Source organism: Ursus americanus, chromosome 5, assembly GCF_024610735.1.
Source record: "Ursus americanus isolate L20-20 chromosome 5, mUrsAme1.1.p, whole genome shotgun sequence".
In the NCBI taxonomy this organism is placed as follows: Eukaryota; Metazoa; Chordata; class Mammalia; order Carnivora; family Ursidae; genus Ursus; species Ursus americanus.
Window position 1 is genome coordinate 51,800,560 of NC_142131.1, and position 20,243 is coordinate 51,820,802.

The 20,243-nt window shown below is 45.5% G+C and overlaps 1 protein-coding gene and 1 long non-coding RNA gene across 3 annotated transcripts in view; one reads left to right on the plus strand and one right to left on the minus strand.

Annotated features, from left to right (window-relative positions):
- Positions 1-194, minus strand: part of LOC123790212 (uncharacterized) — a 53,231-nt gene extending 53,037 nt beyond the window's left edge. Inside the window, exon 1 of one of the 2 annotated variants that reach the window (XR_015724552.1) lies at positions 58-194. This is a non-coding gene — a long non-coding RNA (uncharacterized LOC123790212). The remainder of the gene's footprint in view (positions 1-57) is intronic. The other variant, XR_015724551.1, reaches the window with a different exon arrangement.
- GNPDA1 (glucosamine-6-phosphate deaminase 1) lies at positions 178-19,743 on the plus strand. Its single transcript, XM_045794406.2, has 7 exons — positions 178-265; positions 1,138-1,267; positions 4,223-4,324; positions 5,754-5,936; positions 6,934-7,118; positions 8,784-8,958; positions 9,665-19,743. The coding sequence occupies exons 2-7, from the start codon at positions 1,144-1,146 to the stop codon at positions 9,763-9,765; spliced, it is 870 nt and encodes a 289-aa protein (XP_045650362.1). The 5' UTR covers positions 178-265; positions 1,138-1,143; the 3' UTR covers positions 9,766-19,743.
- Positions 19,744-20,243: the final 500 nt, after the last annotated feature.

A 20,243-nucleotide genomic window follows, 5' to 3' on the forward strand; every position in this document is an offset into this window, starting at 1 on the left:
TCCTAGGAGCCACCTGGGGCCCCCAAGTCTCCGGGCTGCACAAAACCAGTGTCCAACCCTCGCCTCCCACAGCTGCTCCCAGGCCTGCGCGCTCCTGGAGACGAGATGAGAGGATAGCTGGCCCCAGACAGGGCAAAGTCCGGCAGCCAGGACCCCGCAGGCAGCCCCTCCGCCGGCGAGCGGCTCCGCGTGACCCGGGGACACGTGACCCGCGCTGGGCGGGGCCGCCAGCACAGTTGCTGCAGCCGCCACGGGAGGTGTTCGAGTAAGTAGGGAGCGGGGCTGGCGGGGACCCTCCTCGCGGGTGGGTGCGGGTGGGGGTCCAGGCGCTGCCTCAGTCTCCGATCCCCAGGAGCCCGGAGCCCAGTGAGCTGCTGGGACCCCTTCCCGGTGCAGGGCGGGAGAGGCGATGGGATCGCCATCGGGGTCGGGAAAACACTCCTGTATCCTTCGGATGGCCCAGATGGCCACCCCGGCCTCCCACTCTGATCGCAGTGCGGGGCGATTACATTGACCCCGTGTGGTTTGGGGGAAACTGAGGGTCCACAAAGCAAGGCCGGCCGGCGGGAGCACCCATCTCCAGGGCTGTAGGAGAACACACCTCTCCAGGCAAACCCCATGGCTCTCACCTGCTATAGTGGCCCAGTATGATCCCATGACCCCTCTATTGAGGAAGAGGCCGTGGGTACAGAATATCCAGCGCGCGTGGGGATAGAGAAGTGGTTAAAGGGGGCTGGGTCGAGCTACAAGATAATAGCCAACATATTGAATATTGTGTGGTTTACATGCATCCTCATTTGATATTCACCATCGTGAAGTTTGGCGGGTAGGTACTATTGTCCCCATTTTCACGTAAGAAAAAACAGGCGGGGAGAACTTGTGTCCTTTGACCAAGGTCCTTTGGTTGGTAAATGGAGGAACTGAAGATTAGAACTCAGGTCTGTCTCACAGCAGCGCCTCCTGGTGGGTGGTGGAGGCACTTGGCCCAGCCTATAAATTCCTCTGTGAACGGAAAGTTGGGGGTCTTTCTCTTGCTCAGACACCCTGGGGACAGGTTGTTGCTGGGTGAGAAGAAAGGGAGAATCCCTTTCTCCCTGTCCTTTGCCATTGATTCCTTTTGTCACCTGCCCCCTACAGGACAAGATGAAGCTCATCATCCTGGACCATTATTCTCAGGCCAGCGAGTGGGCAGCCAAGTACATCAGGAATCGCATCATCCAGTTTAACCCGGGGCCAGACAAGTACTTCACCCTGGGACTTCCCACTGGTGCGTTGGGGGATGGAGGGGGTGCCGTGGATTGGGGGGGAGTGAGTGAGCATTTGGGTTTTTAAGGGGCCAGGTACGTGGGCTTACTGAGCCAAGGGACTTACAAGGAGGGCTCTGGGGTGCTGATGCTATGAGGGAACAGCCCTGCTTCCTGGAAACGCAAAACAAGAGGATCCCGCTTCCTGTATGGTTTGGTTTAGATGCTGCCCGCTCCTGAAGAGTTCTGGAGTAGACAGTTTCTTGGTTAGGCAGGAAGAACTTGATTTTTAGGCTCCACTCGAAGTCAGCCCTGTCCTCAACAGGCTGTCTCCGGGTCTAGGAGTCCTTAACAGAACTGATGCCTTCAGGCACACATTTCGTGTAATGATTGTCATGACTTCTGTGCCTCTCCAGTGCTACTCACTGAGCACCGTCCTTGGGAGAACTGGGAAGAGTCCACTCAAAGCATTTTCTGTAACGTTTAATTAGACACAGGACCGACGTGAAGAACATTCTCAGTTTCTTATGGAAAAATCAGCTTGTTGCCTTTGGGGGAGGATATTTATTTTGACTCCAGCTCCTCAAGGCCTATATCCTGATTCTTTCTCTCTGAGTTTGGTTGGATTTGCCCCAGTGTCCCATCCACTAGAGCAGGGGCCTTCTGACTTTTTCTGTAGATGGTCACGCCGTTAATATGTTATGCTTCCCCAGCCAGAGAGCCTCTGTTGCAACTACTTAATGTCCTTGTAGCTTAAAAGCAGCTGCAGACAGCACATAAATGAATGCACCTGGCCATCTACCAGTGAAACTTGATGGATGCCGACGTCTGAATTCAGATAATTCTCACATGTCACCAAGTCATACTCTTTCGATATTTATCAACATAAAAAGTATAAAAACCATTCTGAACTAATGAGCTATATAAAAACAGGCAGCAGGCCAGATTTGGCCTGTGGGATGAAGTTTGCGGGCCTCTGTGCTAGAGGTTTGTGGGAGCAGTATCTGCACGTATCTTCGAAACCACTAACGTCCCAGGCCCTGGAGGGGCTGCACTGACATCCTGTTTTCTAATTGTGGAGCTTCTCTAGGTCAGAGTCTCTGCTTCTGCTGAGATCCCTCCTGAATTCCCCATCACCTGCACAATCAGATCCCAGCTCCTCAGCGTGGCGTTCAGGGCCCTCCAAGGCCTGGCCCCTTCCTGACTATCATATTTGAACCAGCACAGCATTTGCATTTGAGTTCCTTGGAACATGCCTTCTGTTAGGTGAAACACCAGTCGGGGGTTCTGGGTGGAAACCAAAGAAACCAACTCTGGCTACTTACGCAGGAAAGGAATGTATTGGCTAGATAATGGGGAGCTCACAGAATTGATGGGAAAACTCGAAGTCTGGAAAGTGGACATGACGTGACGAACCTCAGGGGAAGGCCAGGGAAGCTGTGTGGCTCAGGCACGGCTGAGGCCATGGCACAGGGACAGACCGGTGATGGGGGCAGGGAGAGAACTTTGATTCAGCAGGTATTTAGTGAATGCCCAGCGTATGCTGAGCTCTTCTAGGTGCTGGAGACACGACGACAAACAAAAAAGACATAATGTCCCGCCTTCCTAAAGCTTAAATGGTAGTAGGAGAGAGAGATAATAAGCAAGTTACATGACAAAATACAGAGTATGTTAGATGGTGATGAGTGAAGGGGAAAAATGAAGCAGGGAAGGAGGGATAGGGAGTGTCTAGGCAGGGGTGGGTGTCTGCAGTGTCAGAGACGGTGGCAAGGAAGGTCCCTCTGAGAAGGCGACATCTGAGAAGAGGCCAGAAGAGGTGAGAGTCGTGCAGGTACCTGGAAGAGCTCTGCTGGCTGAGGTGGCATTGCCTGGAGCGGGAGGAGTACGGGTGAGGGTGGGAAGCCAGGGCCAAGTTATGGAGAGGCTTTGTTAAGAAGGGTTATTATTCAGTGAAATGAGAAGCCATTAGCAGGTTGTGAAAAGAGCGATCTGATTTGGGTGGGGCTTTTTTCTATCTTCTTTTAAAAATTTTCAAATATTCACAAAAGCTGAAAGATAAGTAAGTACCATTTTGCTAGGCTCGCCCATTGTTAATATTTGCCACTTTTACCCTTCATCTCTTCTGGCTCGTGTTCTCTGTCTACACACAAACACACACACACATTTTTTTATGAGGCAGTTGAAAGTAAGTCCCAAACTGGGACTCTTGATGCTTGACCTCTAAATCTTCCGGCATCTGTCTCCTCAGAATACGGACGTTCTCTTACTAACTACGATACTGTTATCATACCTATTAAAAATCATTCCATAATATCATTTGATATACAGACGAGAAACATTTTTTTCCTCATTGTCCACATTTATCTTTTATAATTTTCCCCCCAATAATCCAGGATCCAGACTTCATGCATATTTAGTTCTTTCATCTACAGAGGGTCCTCCTGCCTTTTTCATGTGTTTTATGACCTTGACTTTTTAATGAGACTCAACACGCAGTAGTTTGCTCCTCTTCGGGGAGGTCTTCCCTGAGCCCACAGACTTAGCCTGGTCACAGCTGACACTACTGCTTCATGTCCCAGTCCTGGACAGTGAGCTTGGTCCGAGTGGCTGCTGTGTCTCCCTTCTGTGTTCCCATCATGTGGCCCACTGGCTCCCACATACTAGTTGCTCACGGAGTATGTAAGTCAGTGTGACGTCTACTCAGGTTACTCATTCCAGTCAGCAGTGTGCTGAGCACTGGGATTCAGCAGTGAACAAGAGAGACAGCCCTGACCTCTGGGAGCTTACAGTCGAGTGGGGAGGGAGGCATTCGGAAGCACTGGCGGGATGGCAGTTAGGACTGGGGCTCTGGGGGATGACTTCGGATCTGACTTGCTCTCTCAGATCTGACACGTTCTCCCTCTTGAGCAGCCCTCATTCCTGGGTGTTCTTAGGAACTGGGAGCTGAAGGGTGTTCATGGCTGTGGCCTCTCTCACAGGGAGCACCCCAGTTGGCTGCTACAAGAAGCTCATTGAGTACTATAAGAATGGCGACCTGTCCTTCAGATATGTGAAGACCTTCAACATGGATGAGTATGTGGGTGAGTCTGTCTCTTTCCAGGCCTTCCCTGATTCCAGGAGAGTCTTACTCCCCTTTCAGGCGTAGTCGGGGAGAAGAATAGGGATGTCTCCGGGGACCAGTGATGTTTGGTCATAAGCGCCATCAGCAATAGCAGTCTCTTCCAGGCCTTGGTGTACTCAGCTATAAAATGGTGCTCTGAAAGCCGAGCTCAGGGTGTAAGCATTAAGTGAGCTAACAGACAGAGAAGCCTCTTGTACAGAGCAAGCGTTTTAAATATTAGAATATCTCCTTCTCCTCTGCCTCTTCCCCAACTCCATGCTGTTTCTTTCTGTGACCAATAACTGCAGATGGGATTATCCCTCAGTGTCTGTGTCTGGTCTCTCTCTCCAGCGTTCATCCTCCAGCTCCCCTTTCTGCCAGGCACACTGGGAGAGGAGCAGAGACTGGTGTCCCTCCAGTGCTGAAAAGCTATCCACCTTGGTCTTCTGTCACACCCGCCTACCCCCGTCCCCCCGCCGCCATCATTTTGTAAGGCTTCACTTTAAACGTTCTTGTTTTCAATTGTAAAATACACATAAAATTTAGCATCCAGCCATTTTTATATGTAGAGTTCAGCAGCGTTAAGTATATTCACAGTGTTGTGTAACCAATCTCCAGAACTCTTCATCTTACAAAACTGAAACTCTACCCATTCAACACCAGCTACCCATCTCCCGCTCTCCCAACCCCTAGCAACCACCATTTTACTGTTTCTGTGAATTTCACTACTCTAGATACTTCATTTAAGTGGAATCATAGAGTATTTGTCTTTTTGTGACTGGCTTATTTCACTCAACAAAATGTCCTCAAGGTTTGTCCATGTGGTAGTATGTGTCAGAATTCCATTTTTAAGGCTGACATTAAACATCCTTCATGTTTAATTAAACATCCGCTTGAAACTTTTTCTTCTTGGCTAAAAATTATTTTGGGGAAGCCCTGAGATAACTGTCTCTGACCAGCTGGTGTTCAAGTTGGGGTTCAGGCTGAGGGGGGTAGAATGGGGGTTGAGCGGTGGGGTGGGAGGCACAGGGCAAGGGGTGTGCTTGCTTCCTTTCCCAGGTGGGCCAAGCCCTACCTGCAGGTTGTAGGCCTCCTCCAGAAGCCCAGAGTGGCCCTGGCCTCCTGCCTACAGTTACTCCCTTATGAGAAGGAGAGAAGAATGAGGGGATTTCTCAGGCTCCCAGCATGCAGTTACTGTGGCCCAGTCCTGCTGTTACAGCTGGTGGTGGTGATGGACACAGGGATACCATCTCAGCCGGTCGTGGCTGATCGCGGACTGGTGCCCAAGGCCCCCTAATAGGTGTTCCCCTGAAAGTGTCTGTGGAGGTCTGAGGGCATCCTGGCATCCACCGTGGGAGGAGGGCTCTGGCTCAGGCTGGGCATGACTGAGTGTAGCCATGGTCCCACAGGCCTTCCTCGAGACCACCCAGAGAGTTACCACTCCTTCATGTGGAACAACTTCTTCAAGCACATTGACATCCTCCCAGAAAACACCCACATTCTGGATGGGAATGCACCTGACCTGCAGGCTGAGTGTGACGCCTTTGAAGAGAAGATCAAAGCTGCAGGGGGGATTGAGCTGTTTGTCGGAGGTGAGCTTGACACTCTGCGGCACGTGTCCAGGGCAGGCCCAGGGTGCTGCGAACACATGGAAGGGGGACAGGACCCATGCCTGTTTCCCAACAGCTTCCTCACGGCACTAGTAATAATAGGAATCATTTATTACCCTGAGGAGGTGGGGAAGACCTAGATAGGAGCCCTCACTCCTTCCCTTGGCTGTGCTGCCCAGTGACCGTGTGATCTTGGATCTCCTTTTTCTGCACTTCCGTGCCTTGTTGGTAAAGTTAGATGTTTGGATTTGGACTTAAGATTCTGTTCCCTAGTATTGAGGTTTTATATGGATTAGTCCATGGGACTTACCTAAACAGTTAAAAGACCCAATGGTTCGAGAAGATTCCGCACTCAGCCCCTGCACACTACAGATAGCCATTTGAACTCCCAGCCAGAGTAGTGGAAAGAAAGCAGGAACCCTGGGTGTCCCCTTCTCAGTTTGTGCTCTGTTCCTACCCTGAGCTGCCCCCTTACATTTCCATCTTTTGCCACCTCTGGAGTCACCACGGGGGTGGTTAAGTTGGACTGCCTTTTACTGCTCTAGACGTAACTCTTCTTTACTTTGAGGTAGGAGGAAGAGGCTAAGAGCACTCATGTTCTAAGATTTTATGAACTTTGTAACCCCTGTCCAGTCCCTGTTTTTTATTTGCTGTGACTATGCCAGCAGCAGGACCCCTGACTACTGACAGGAGAGAGGTTACCCTTCGATGCTCTAGGGAAGCAGAAGCTATTTGGAGTACTACTTACTTGGCTTTCTGAGTGTGGTAGCAAGGTGACCAGGTTGTGTGTGTGCCTCAAACAGAAATGCGCAGGAGGTGGAGAGAGGGGAGGATCTTATGCTTAAAGTCTACCTGCCTGGGGTGAATGAGAAAAGAGCTATGATTTCAAGGGTTTTACATACCCCAGGTGGGGAAGAATAGATGACCCAGTGATAATCTCGATCCCTGGGACTGACGAGGCTGCCCTGGCTGTTTGTAGGCATCGGCCCTGATGGACACATTGCCTTCAATGAGCCAGGCTCCAGTCTGGTGTCCAGGACCCGTGTGAAGACTCTGGCCATGGACACCATCCTGGCCAACGCTAGGTTCTTCGATGGTGATCTCACCAAGGTGCCCACCATGGCGCTGACGGTGGGTGTGGGCACTCTCATGGATGCTAGAGAGGTAAGGTCATATGGGGTCCCCAGGCCTTCCTTGGGGGTTTGGACTTGTTTTTTTGTCGTTAACTATACAGGTACCACCTGACTACACTGTTACCAAAAATGAAGGCATTATCAGTAAGGCTAAAATCCCAGCTCATCCTTTCACTGGTCCTCCTTGCTCTTTGGAGGCAGCCGCTATTCTGTTCTCAGCGGAACGCTTTCCGCACTGGCTGTACACGAGGCTGCAGGCTCCCAGGCCTCTGCTTACACACCCCTTTGGAGCTTCTCCAGGCAGGAGCCCAGCACTACTCACATCCGAATAGGAATTTGCATTTGCCCAGGTATGGGGAGGGACTGCTGGTTCCCTGCCGTTGTTGGAAGGCACTGTTTGAAGGGAGTTCCCCCTCCCATCCCAGGATATTTGTGGTTATGGCCTTGTGCTCAGGGACTCATAAATATGGAGTGTGATTTAAACGTAAAGTTTAGTGTGTTTTTCCCTAGAACGCTGGATATCATTTTAATTTTTTGTGGTTCCAGTTTCTTTACTGCCTTTCATTAGAATTTTAAAAGCATTTTCTCTTCCTTTCAGGGGTATATACAGTGGGAAGCAATTATTGACATTGTAGCTTCAAGTTTCTTTGCCCAGCTCTGTGAACAAACATCTCTATCAGTGAAAAAAAGCTCCTTATTTCAAGAGAACTTTTGTGAAATGAGTAAGGTTATCAGCTTTCTCTTGGGTGACCTTGACTCACTATTTCTGGAGGTCACCCTGCTGTTTTTGGCCTTACAGCTTGTTAACAATAGGGTTTGAGGGCTGTCCCTGTCATGTGAGGGTATTATGATCTGAGAAAGGACCTGGGTCTGGAAATCAGGAGTTCTGGGATCCTGAACAAAGAGTTGCATTCTCTCTATGCCTCTGGTGTCTCATCTTTTAAGAGAGAAACAGTAAATGCTGTTCACAACTCCATGGTACAATCGAATTACAATAAAAGGAAATCTAGAGAGCAGAGTTCTTTTACAATCACTTTCCAGCACTTATGTTCTTGATATTTTAACTGTTGAGGGAGTCTGTGCCTTTGTTTTATTTGAACATAAAACATCACCCCAAATCCTATTAGTCAGTCTAATACTTGGCATTGAAAGTGACCTGATTAAGGGGCAACCTTTGTGGGATCGAACCTCAAGGGCCACACACATAACCATTACCATCACTTCCATGGCCCCTTGCAGATGGTGCAGAATGGAACCCCTCTTCTTCAGACTGCACTTGTGAAAACTCACCCAGCCTAGGACCCCTTGGGACCCACCATCCCAACTGTTGGGATAAGAGGCACAGGCCTTTGGCATGTGTTCATAGCCACCATCAGAGGTACCAGGAGGCACCATCACGGGGTGGTCTAGAGCATGGACTCTGGGGCAGAAATGACCTGGGCAAGCTACTCAGTCCCCTGGAGCGCATTTCCTCATTACAGAACAGAGGGATGGTGATGCTCCCAGCCTCAGGTTATCTGTGTGGTGAGGCAGGGAGCTGGGAGCACAGTGCGCTGCAGTCTAACAATTTAAAATAGTCTATTAAAAACAACAGTGCTTACAGCCAGTTGTGGTGACTGGACCGGAACTCAGGTTTCTGGACTCCGGGTTCCACTGCTCTTTCTCTTCCATCACAGGCGTGTTTTCTGACCCTCAGGTAATGATCCTCATCACAGGTGCGCACAAGGCGTTTGCTCTGTACAAGGCCATCGAGGAGGGAGTGAGCCACATGTGGACCGTATCTGCCTTCCAGCAGCATCCCCGCACAGTGTTTGTGTGTGACGAGGACGCCACCCTGGAGCTGAAAGTGAAAACCGTCAAGTATTTCAAAGGTATGGGAGGGGAAGGGTGCGTCTGGGAAGAGGCGGCCGAGTTTGGGGTCTGCCAGGTGTGAGGAGTGGATCTCGTTTTCTTGCTCTGGCCATTTTCATAGACAACTCTGATTTTAATAAAAAGCAAACCTTACTGTCCCAGAATACACAGTCATTGTTCTTCCATCCATGACTGCAAGGGTCTATTTCTGGAGGCCTGTTTGTTCTAAGGAGGCAAAAAAACAATGAAATGAAAAATAGTCTGAGGGCTATGTGGTGATCTCTTGGCAGGGATATTGAAACTCAAGGGTTTGTTTTTATCTTTTCAGGTTTCATACAGGCCTTTCCCCTCTAGGTAGGACACTGAACTCTCATGAGGATCTTTTTCTCTTGTACTTTAAAAAGGACACACTGCCTTAAGCAAACTTAGGGGAAAATCCTCATTTACTAAACAGGCAAGTTAGGAATTTATTCTTTGGTGAAAAGATTAACTTTTCAATAGCCAACACCTCTAAAGAGTGAATTTACAAAAGGGCCATGGATTCTAGCATTCATTGGGAATAACAAATTATTTTCCTACTCTTAGTATTTTTATCATTTGGAGCCACAGAGAAAAGATGATTTTCAGTACTAGAACAAAATGTGAGAGCTCCAGAATGTTATTGTTCATAATCGTGGAACTCTGCCTCTTCCTGCATTAACTACTTTTGTTTTTCATTTTTCACAGGTTTAATGCTTGTTCATAACAAATTGGTGGACCCCTTGTACAGTATCAAAGAGAAAGAAACAGAGAAAAACCCATCTTCCGAGAAACCATACGGTGATTAGCCTGTGCTCATTCTAGCGTCGAGTACCTCTTTAGGACAGGCAGAGCAATTCTGGAAATTGCCTTTAGGAGGACAGAATTGTATTTCTTTAATCAGTATGGTTACTCTGGATAAATGGGTATACTTATTGTTCTTGGCTATGCAGCATGGAGCCTAGTCATGAGAGTTTAGCTACAGGGAGAAGGACGTGTTTTGCAACTTAATCAGAGGAAAAGTCTCTGAAAAACGTACTCTGTAATTTTGATGTCTGCCCTACACAGATTAAGGGTTTTTAGCTTTTGTTCTGCCTCTGGCACTCTTCATATACAACACACTCCCGTCAGGAATTTCTATCATTGTGTACACCGATTCTCAATTGGGGGTAGTGGGAGCCTGTGTGTATTGGCCAAAACCTCTTTGGAGAGGCTTTGAAAGCCCCTCTTGAATAGGCCTGCCTCTCATTTGAGAATCACTGTTCCAGATTAAGGAACAATCTCTCAGCCTTCTGTTCAGTTTTAAGTGCCATAGAAAGAAAATGATTCCTTACTTTCTTTCCCTAGTTGTTTTTTTCCTGTTCTCACAGTTGGCCTTTCCATGAACTCGGAGGACTCCTTGGGGGAGGAGGAGCTAGGTGGCTAGGGCTAAAGAGAAGGCTTTTGCTGATAAACTCAGAGCCTCAAGGGGCCTAACCACGTCAAACTCCCCTCCCTCCAGGACCCTCTGGCACCTGGAGGAAGGCGGAAACCCTCTTCCCACCAGAGCCCCATGTTTTTGTTCCAAGGTCTCACTGGGGTGACAGGATCCTGCCTCAATGTCAGTGTGTTCAGCTAAGGAGATGGGGGCCAAGGCAACAGCTCAGTTAGGCCTAAGTTTAGTCACAACACGAGTGACATGTTATCCTGCTTCCCTGAGAGGTGAGTGCCAAGATGACATACCAAATGCTTCTGAAGTTGCCTAATAATAGCCTTTCCCCACTGAAAATACCCTGCCCTTCCAATCCGCTCAGGTTCCGGTGGCCCGGTCTGATGTTCCCAGAGCATCAGGAAGTACAGCCCTTTTGCCCCTTTTATCCTTCACCCCTTGTTTACAAAGTGAGTTTATTGCTCTGCCTTTTGACTCTTTTAAGCCTTCGTGGAGTGGATGCTGCCTTCCCCTCCCTATTTCTGTGCCTGTTTGAAGCTGCTGCTTCCTCTCTTTCTGGGAAAGATCTTTCAGAGACTGGCTCAGGCCTCTCTTCAAGTGCTGTGTTTGGTACCAGTGTTTGGTCTTGAGCTTTTATACGTGATTGTGCTGTCATTCTGTCTTAGGCTAATGGATCAGTGGACCTGTTTACAATGTGATATTTTCTATTAAATCCAGTATTTTCAAATAAAATGTGTCTTGGTGGACGTGCACCCCCAGAGGTCAAAGGGTGGTCTGGGTTGACATTTATGTATCTTGGGAACAGCTGGTGAGCAGAGGTTCACACTCCCTCCTCACAACAGCTCTGAAGGAAGGCGCAGTCACGGCAACTGCTGACCTCTTCAGTCACCAGGGGGGAAATAAAATCGTTCGTAATAATGAAGCACCTATGTAAAATGGTGGGCATGAACAGATGAGCAATAAATTGTGATGTTCTGGCCATACCTGGGATTCAAACAAGGATATGGCTTCTAAAAAGACTTGTGGTCAGGAGGGATATAAAAACTGCAGAGTATGGAAAATAGGTTTAGGTGGGGGGTTTTTTTTATTAGAAAAATAAATATAATGGAACATCCTGGGTCAGTATAACCAACTGAGGTACAAGTAGAAGTTGGCAGAAGGGTTTAATTTTTTATCAGTTGTATTGAGATACAATTTACATGCCCGTAAAAGACCTATCTTAAATATAAATTCAGTGTTTTTTTATTTAGTCTATGGAGCTGTGCAATTTCCTACCACATCCATTTCTATCCTCCCAAGAGCTCCCTCTTCCTACCCTAGCCCAGGTGACCACAGATCTGCTTCGTCTCTACAATTTGCCTTTTCTGGATATTTCGTCTCTGTGGAATCCTACGGCATGGCATCTGGTGGGTCTGGCTTCTTTCCCTAAGCATAATGTTTCTGATGCATAATGTCAATCCATTTAACACGTATCAGTATCCCCTTTTATTGCTAAACAGTATTCTGTGGTACGGATACACATTTTGTTTATCTGGTAAAGAAGGGATTATATTACATCTAGAACATATAGTATGTTCTAGTAAAAATTTTATCAGAATGAAATGAAAAAAAATTTAGTCAGGAGGACTACACTGGAGATGCCTGTGTTAGCTCTGGACCTTAAAAAAGATCTCTTTCCCAGGCCCGTGGTTCCCTGGTGCCCAAGAGCAGTGTCATCTGGCTACAACCAGTTCTCATACCGAGCAAGTGGGATGTACACTCCTGAGCCAGGCGGGGCTTCTGGTACTACTCAGGACTCCATGGAAAAGAGCTAATTACATTTTGAGGCAGAGATCACAGCGGGCCTGGAATACCTTGTTGCCAAAAAATAAGGGTGTTTTAAAAAAGGCTTGGGGGCAGTAATGAGGGGACAAAGCAGCCAGTTTAATGGGGCTCCCACTGTTGTTGCCAGGTTGCAACAATGTGATCAGTAAGGAAATATTAAATACAGCTAAGTGAAACAAGTTCAATCTGTAAAACCCCAAATCCAATACTCAAAGAGGAAAAACGTACTATTAAGTATAAATGGTATATTTCAGGAAGAGAGGAGTGAATGTGTTTCATGTTCTATGGCGTTTCGTAAAAAGCAGCAGCATGTTGACATAAATGGGTGACACCTCTTCTATTTAATCTGCTTAGAAAGTAGAGCTAGATACAAGGGCCTGGCCCACTATTTCCCCCGGATATATCAAAGGCTTACTCCCTTACTTCCTTCAGGTCTCTGCTTCAATGTCATTTATCAGAGACCTTCCCTGACCCTTCAATATCAAGTAGCAATCCAGAGTCCCTACCCCCTTGTCCTGCTCTTTTACTACCTGATGGGTATTTTGTTCCCCATGAAATGTAAGCTTCATGCAGGTGGACTTTAAATACTGCTCTAGCCCATCCCTCTAATGCCTTGAACTCTAGAAGGCACCTGTTAAATTTGTTCAACTATATGCCTGATAGTTCCTCCCAAGAGTAACGACCACACACAATAACTAGGGGAAAAAATAGCATATTATATGATAATAGATTAGGCAACTGGCCTACTAAGGAGATCTAACTGCAAATTTGATGCCTCATTCCTGGGAACCCAAATCCTTACTGTAATGAGAAGCTAGTGAAGCAGGGATACGTTTCTAATAAATTACATTGTAACAAAATACTGAGTTATGTAATAAGGATAAATAGAACATGGTAATTTGGGCTTTAAGGGAGGCTTGACACCAGCTGGCAAACACATTCCCCAGTTTGTTCAATCTCTTCTAAGACTAATTCATGAGGTCTCAAGCCTCTACCCACTCTTGCCCCAGCTTTTCTCTCAGCTACGACCTTGAAAATGGAAGCAATCAGAAAAGAATTTCCACAAGCCTTACCATCACACACACCCACCTGCAGCCCTGCTCTCATACTTTGCCTTCTTCCTATGATTTGCTCCTTGTCCGGTCCCTCAACTTGTGCGCTAGACCCCACCTTCTTTTGCATCCTTGAGGGCATTGTTCCACCAAGACCCTCATTCACCTGCAGCATCAAAATGTCCTGCTTTCCCAGATCACTCCTATCAGCATATAAGACAAGCTTTAAAAACAAAACTTTTCTTTTCTTTTCTTTTTTACAGAGAGAGAGAGAGAGCATGCAGGAGCCTGGGGGTTGGGGGCAGAGAAGGAAAGAAAGAATCTTACGCAGGCTCCAGGCGCAGCACAGAGGCCAACATAGGGCTCGATCTCATGACCCTGAGATCATGACCTGAGCCAAAATCAAGTAGGATGCTTAACAGAGCCACCCAGGCACCCCTAAAAACAAAACTCTTTACCCCATTTGCCCCCTCCTATAATAGCCTCATTCCCTGATCCCCTTTATTGCAAAGCCTCTGAAGTTACCTCTCCTGGGGCTCTCCTCTCTCTCCCTCGACTCTCTTCTGGTATTTCCATTATGCATATGTTATACCTTTGTAACTGTTTCACGGTTCTTGGATATTCCATACCTTTTAAAAAATTATTTCCTTTTTCTCTTCAAATTTGTTTGGAACATTTCTCTTGACTTATTTTCAAGCTCGCTGAGTCTTTCCTTAGGTGTTTCGAGACTACTGATGAGCCCCTCAAAGGCATTTGTTTCTCTTGTTTTTGTTTTCAGCATTCCCTTTTGATTCTTAGAGTTTCCATCTTTTGTATACATTACTCATCTGTTCTTGAATGTTGTCCACTTTTTCCATCAGAGACCTCAGCATACTAACCATTGTGACCTTAAATTTCCAGTCTGGTAACTCTGAACTCTCTGCCATATCTGAGTCTGGTTCTGATGCTTGCTTTGTTTCATTGGACTTTTTTTCCTGCTTCTTAGCATCCTCGTATACTTTTTATCGAGGCTGGACATGATATATATCGGGTAACAGGAACTGAGGTCAATGGGCCTTGAGTGGGAGGTTTCATGTTTACACAGCTAGCAGCTACGCTGTGTTCAATGTCTGCTGTGTCAGAGGTTTCGATTTCCTTCAGTGTTGTTCTTCTCTTCCCCTTCTCTGTTTGGGTTTCCCTAGAAACTCCTTCTTGAAATAGAGTCTGTGTCTTGCTGCTTTCTCAAAAGCTGTAATCCACTGTTGTAATACTGGAGCCCTACTGATGGTATGGTATTAATTATTCTGTATCTTATGATTATATCTGTTTTGTCTTTTTTAGTGAGCTGAAGTCCCCGGGCCAAGACCTTCAGAAGCGTATTAGCCTTTTTTTCCTTAGTGAGACAGGAAGGCTAGAGGGGGCTTAAGCCATCCAACTGCCCTTCTCCAAGGTCAGAGTAGAGTAGACTTGGGCAAACCAGTTTTCCCTAGTGCAGCCTTCTGCCATGGAAACAGAAAGCTCTGGGTATGTTTTGAAATGGCTACTTTCCCCCTACATCTTGCAGGAGGGGATTTTTTCTGCCATCTTCACATTGAGGACCTGGGGAAACTTCTGGAGGTAAAACCCACCAAAGTGTGGGGGACCCCTTAGAGTCACGCCCAGGAGTTTTAAACTCTCAAGCAAGTTCACACTCAGCCACCAGTAATTTGCTTCAATCCTGATAATCGGCTCCAGCACCTTCTCCTTTAGGTGAACTGATCTGAATTCTCTACATTTTCTTTTTTCTTTAGTTTTTGTGGTGGTTTGCCCTGTGATCTCCATTCTTTGATCAATCAAAGAAAAGTTGATTTTCAGTTTGTTTAGCATTTTTTATTGTGAGGATACCCCATTCTTTCCCAAACACACTCCAGATTTTCACCTCTCTTGTCACTTTGACACTTGTCAAAGTCACCAATGACCACACTGATCACAAGTCAATGCTTAGAGCTCCTATTACTTGACCTATTTGCACTATGTGACAGCTGACCGCTCCTTCCTTCACACTTGACACAGCTTCCAGGGCATCACACTTGGATTTTCTTGCCTTACTGGCCACTTGTCATCTCCTCTGTTGGGTCCTTCACATCACCCTGAACTCGTGGCATTTGCGGGGGCTCTAAGACTCAGTCGTTGGACCTCTTCTTCCCATACAACTCACTCTTGGTAATTTCATCCAGTCTCACGTCTTCACATACCATCTATACACTGACTCCCATATTTCCATCTTCAGGCTGAGACTCCCTTCAATTCCAGAGACTACAACACCAAACTGCCTACCCAACATCTCCACTGAGATCCTTGCCAGGCATCTCAAACTCATCTATCCACAAATAAATTCCTGATCTTCACCAGCAAATCTCTACCACCTACAGCTTTTCCCGTCTCAACTACAGAGACAAAAAGAGCTAGTAATCAACTCTGATGCCTCACTTTCTCGTATTATACATGCAATCTATCAGTGAACCCTTGAAGTTTTATCTTCAAGCTAAGTACAGAATCTGACTGATCAGGATTCCAAGTGCTGGCACAGCGCTCCAAGCCATGTGCACTTGTCACCTGAGGTACTGCAGTAGTCTTCTAACTGGTCTGTTGCTACCCTTGCTCATACTCTCCTAAAACCTAAGACCCTATCACCATTCCAGCTCAAAGCCCTCGAAAGGCTCCCATCTCAGAGTAGAAGCCAAAGTTCAAGCGGTCTGCTTCCGCCATCTCACCTCTCACTACTCTCTTTCTCAGTCCACTTCAGCTCTTACTGGCTCTCATGCTGTGCCCGGAGCCCTCCAACACGCTCTCACTCCAAGGGCCCTTGCCGGTGCTGCTCTGTCCGGGTTCTCTTCTCCCAGGTGCCCACATGGTACTGCCAAGCCTCTGTCCAAGTGCTATCTTGATGAAGCCTTCTAACTCTTGAAAATTCCAACATCACTCTGCCTCCCCTAACTCCCTACTGCCTCTCCCAATTTCTCTCCATAGCACTTCACTTGTGATAATCGTTTCATTTCCTTAGCATCTGTCTCCTTCCACCAGAATTTAAGTTTCATAAGAGGAGAGATTTATGTCTGTTTTATTCACTGCTACATTCTCAGCACCGAAAAAAGTCCTATCATGAGCTGTGCAATAAATATTTGTTAAGTGAATGAATACTAGGAAACACAACAGGCTGCGAGAAATGGAATGGGAATGAGAGTAAGACACACAACCATCTTTTAAATTCCTATGCAATGACGTGGCATTAATATTAGTTTAGTTTGTTTGCTGATTCAATGAAGGGGAAAAAAAGAGCCAAGCAAGGAAAAGAAGTAACTATGCTGACTTTGTATTTACAACTTTGGCATCAGAATCTCACTACATTTTCAATGTGCACTATCCTCTCCAAAGCGCCCTCTGGCTCAGAGAAGTATGTGAATACTTGGAGAGGTAAATCTTCAGGCGACCTGAGTAATTACCCAGACCAGACGGTGAATGCTAAAAGTTGATCATTATCACTAACATTGGTGAGAACATCCTCAAAGCCAGCTCTCTGACCACAAAGCCTCGGCCTGGTTTGCTGGCCAATTTTTTTTATTGAGCCGAAGTTCAGGGAGCAGACTGTTTGGCTATTCTTACCAGTATCAGAGGGTACCACATCTGTCATACTTAGGGGCGTCAGACAGAACTTAATTTGTTTCCTTCAGTGGATGGAGACAAGTGCGACTATTGGAGTGATACATTCTATGTAACAAATGAATGCCAACTATGGTTCAAGTACAGTTTTAAGTGGCCTTACATTTTTTGTTAATACTGCTGTTCCTGCCTTGCTGGTATCACTAGACGCCATTCCAGCTTCAGTGTGTATAGCAGACTATAATGGAACACAAGGAGGAAAATTAAAATCCCCCAAATAAACCTGTTTCTGTAACAAAATAAAATACTAGGGTCTTAGTTACTGCATTTTTATAACATGGGAACTGCTGCCACCTGCAGGTCATGCTTATGACAAAGTTAATATGGTGGGCTCTCCAAAATTTCCTTCCAAAGGCAGCCACATGAACGGTGCTGTGATTCTCCCATCTAATTAACTACTTTTTCCTTAACCTAAATAAATAAATAAAAAGTAAGTCTATTAAGGGATTTCCAAAGTAAACTAGAAACTTCTACTACTAAAAAATGACCTTGCTGGGGTGCCTGGTTGGCTCAGTCGGAAGAGCGAGTGGCTCTTGATCTTGGGGTCATGAGTTTGAGCCCCACGTTGGGTGTAGAAATTAAATAAATAAAGTTAAAAAGAAATGACCTCGCTGACATTGCTACAGGTCTAGGAAAGTGGCTGCCAAGTGTTTTCTCCATAATCTGTCTCCTCAATAGCAAGAGATGTGTCCACTCGATGCTCACTCACTGGATTCAGTATTTAGCTGAGATTGCAAGCTTATCCTCTCACACCCGTGCAGAGCCCTGTGGGTCCAGATGACCCACAAGTCTAATCAACTTATCCAGTTTAGGGGCACCTGGCTGGCTCAGGCAGTGGAGCATGCGACTCTTGATCTCAGGGTTGTGAGTCTGAGCCCCGTGTTGGGTGTAGAGATAACTTAAAAATACAATCTTTTAAAAAAACAATAATAACAAACATATCCCGTTTGATGATTTCCTCATGAAGCTGAGTAGGAAAATGACCATAACAGGTATATGGACTAAAACTCCATACAAAGCCAGTGAAGTGTCCTGAGAAATAACTGATTTAAAGCCACAAAAAGACATTAAAAAAAAGAAATGATTTGGTAAGCCCACTGGGATTAGGTCATGAATCTCCAAGAAAAGCTTTTCAGGTCCTGACCAATCCAGGTACATCAAGATCTGATGGATGCTGAAGTCATACTAGCAATGAAAATGGATGGTACAACCGTGCCATCAGTAGAACATGTGAAGACATGCTTAGTAAAGGCTAAGAAGACGTGATGACTCAGTGTAATATGTGGTATTCTGGTTGGAACCCGGGAATAGCTCAAGGTTTTTTTATTTTATACCCTAGTATTTTATTTTGTTACAGAAACAGGTTTATTTGGGGGAAATAAACTCAAGGTTTATTTGGGGGAAATAAACAGGAAAAAAACTAAGGAAATCTAAATCAAGTATGGACTTGTTACTAATAATGTATCAATATTTGTTTTTGTGACAAATGTACTATACTAAGACCCAGTAATAGGGCAAACATGGAATATATGGGAATGCTGTTCTACCTCTGCAATTTTTCTGTAAATCTGAAACTTCGAAAAACGTTTATTTAAAAAAATGAATGGGACAAGATGCAATTCAATTGACGGAAGTGGGCCCCTCAGTCAGTTCAATCACAAGCTTAAAAAGTCACAAAACTTCTATTTTGATTTTAAAAGTATTTAGTAGCTTATTTTCATCTATCTGTTCTAGACTCAAAACTTCTATTTATTTTTATTTTATTTTTTAAAAGATTTTAGTTATTTGTTTAACAGAGAGAGAGAGACAGCCAGCGAGAGAGGGAACACAGGCAGGGGGAGTGGGAGAGGAAGAAGCAGGCTCCCAGCGGAGGAGCCTGATGTGGGGCTCGATCCCAGGACTCTGGGATCACGCCCTGAGCTGAAGGCAGACGCTTAACGATTGAGCCACCCAGGTGCCCCTCAAAACTTCTATTTAAATCAAGAGACGCAGCCTCTTCCAACTCTAATTTTGAGCACGATGAACTGGCAGTCTATACAGGGACCCTTGGCTGTCTCGCTGTCACCAAAAGGATATGAGGTTCATGTCAATGTAGGACAAATCTTGGCCCACTTGTTTAAAAAAAAAAAAAAAAAAAAAAAAAAAAAACCTTCATGAAATTAAGTTAGGTATAAAACTCTTAGTTCTATCATTTAGTTTCTTGATATGCCAACCGTCCACAAACTCAGGTATTTCATAGGGCATCATTCAGGAGGTTATCCCAATTTTTCATTTTACTCAGCAACAAAAATACTCTACCTAAAACTATACCATCTTAAAATTACCTCATAACTCATGCCTCAAAATTAAGACTTGACAAGCCCTATTGTCTTTGTTAAAACTGCAGGGTGAAGATTTTGTACCAAAGGAAAAAAGGATGAAACACCCAGATGAACAAAAAAGTCTGAGACTAACCACTTGCTGTGTTTTTTAAAATCATAGAAAAACCTCCCATTTCTTTCACAAAACTTCATGATGAAGCTTTCCTACTTCCACTATATCATCAACATAATGTGCAAAAGTCTAAAATAAAAGAACCTCTAACAAATATCAACTAGTCCATGAACCGAGGAGCTTCTGAGTGGCTACTACTAAAAACATCTCCACTGAATTCCTATTCAATCACGGAGCCACTCTTCTTAGGTGTATACAGTATAGTTATTTTAATTTCCATTTCTTATATTCAACTTATTCCTTAACTTTAGTTCTTATATAAAATGTGCAAAATGAAAGCTCATGAACCATATGGTTCAAAAATATGGGCACTAAAACCTAAGTTCAGTCACGAGTCTGGTTAAGAGAGGAGGTGCTGTTTCATGACTTTTTTCTGCTCACTTTAAGAATATGTGTTACACGCCGTACAGTTTTTAAAAATGTGATCAGTTGCCTTGGAGACAGAATAGCAGGCACTCTGCTCTAATTATAAGACAATTTTTAAATTACTTTTATTTTTAAGATTAAGCAGCCTCATTGACAATCCAGAAACAGTCCTCGCTGACTCTGGATATACACACACATAAAATGGTTAAAAGTGATTCCCCAGTTTTCAATGACACTTTGGGAAAAAAGAACATGTTCACAGCTGCAGCTGTATCCCTCTGTCCTCTTTTTCAAAAAAGTCTTATTTTGCTACCAAGCCATTCACCAAACCATAAGGAAAGACAATTTTTCAAAAAGCCATCAAAACCCAGAAACAGGGATCTAGGAATTAAAATTATCCCCCCAAACAGTGCTGTTACAAAAAAAGGGTAGGAAGCCAAATTTC

Bases quoted from the DNA above. Each gene is read 5' to 3' on its own strand.
- GNPDA1 (XM_045794406.2), top strand. From the start codon at position 1,144: ATGAAGCTCATCATCCTGGACCATTATTCTCAGGCCAGCGAGTGGGCA. The intron at 1,268-4,222 runs GTGCGTTGGGGG...CCTCTCTCACAG, and splicing joins CACCCTGGGACTTCCCACTG to GGAGCACCCCAGTTGGCTGC. The intron at 5,937-6,933 runs GTGAGCTTGACA...GGCTGTTTGTAG, and splicing joins GATTGAGCTGTTTGTCGGAG to GCATCGGCCCTGATGGACAC.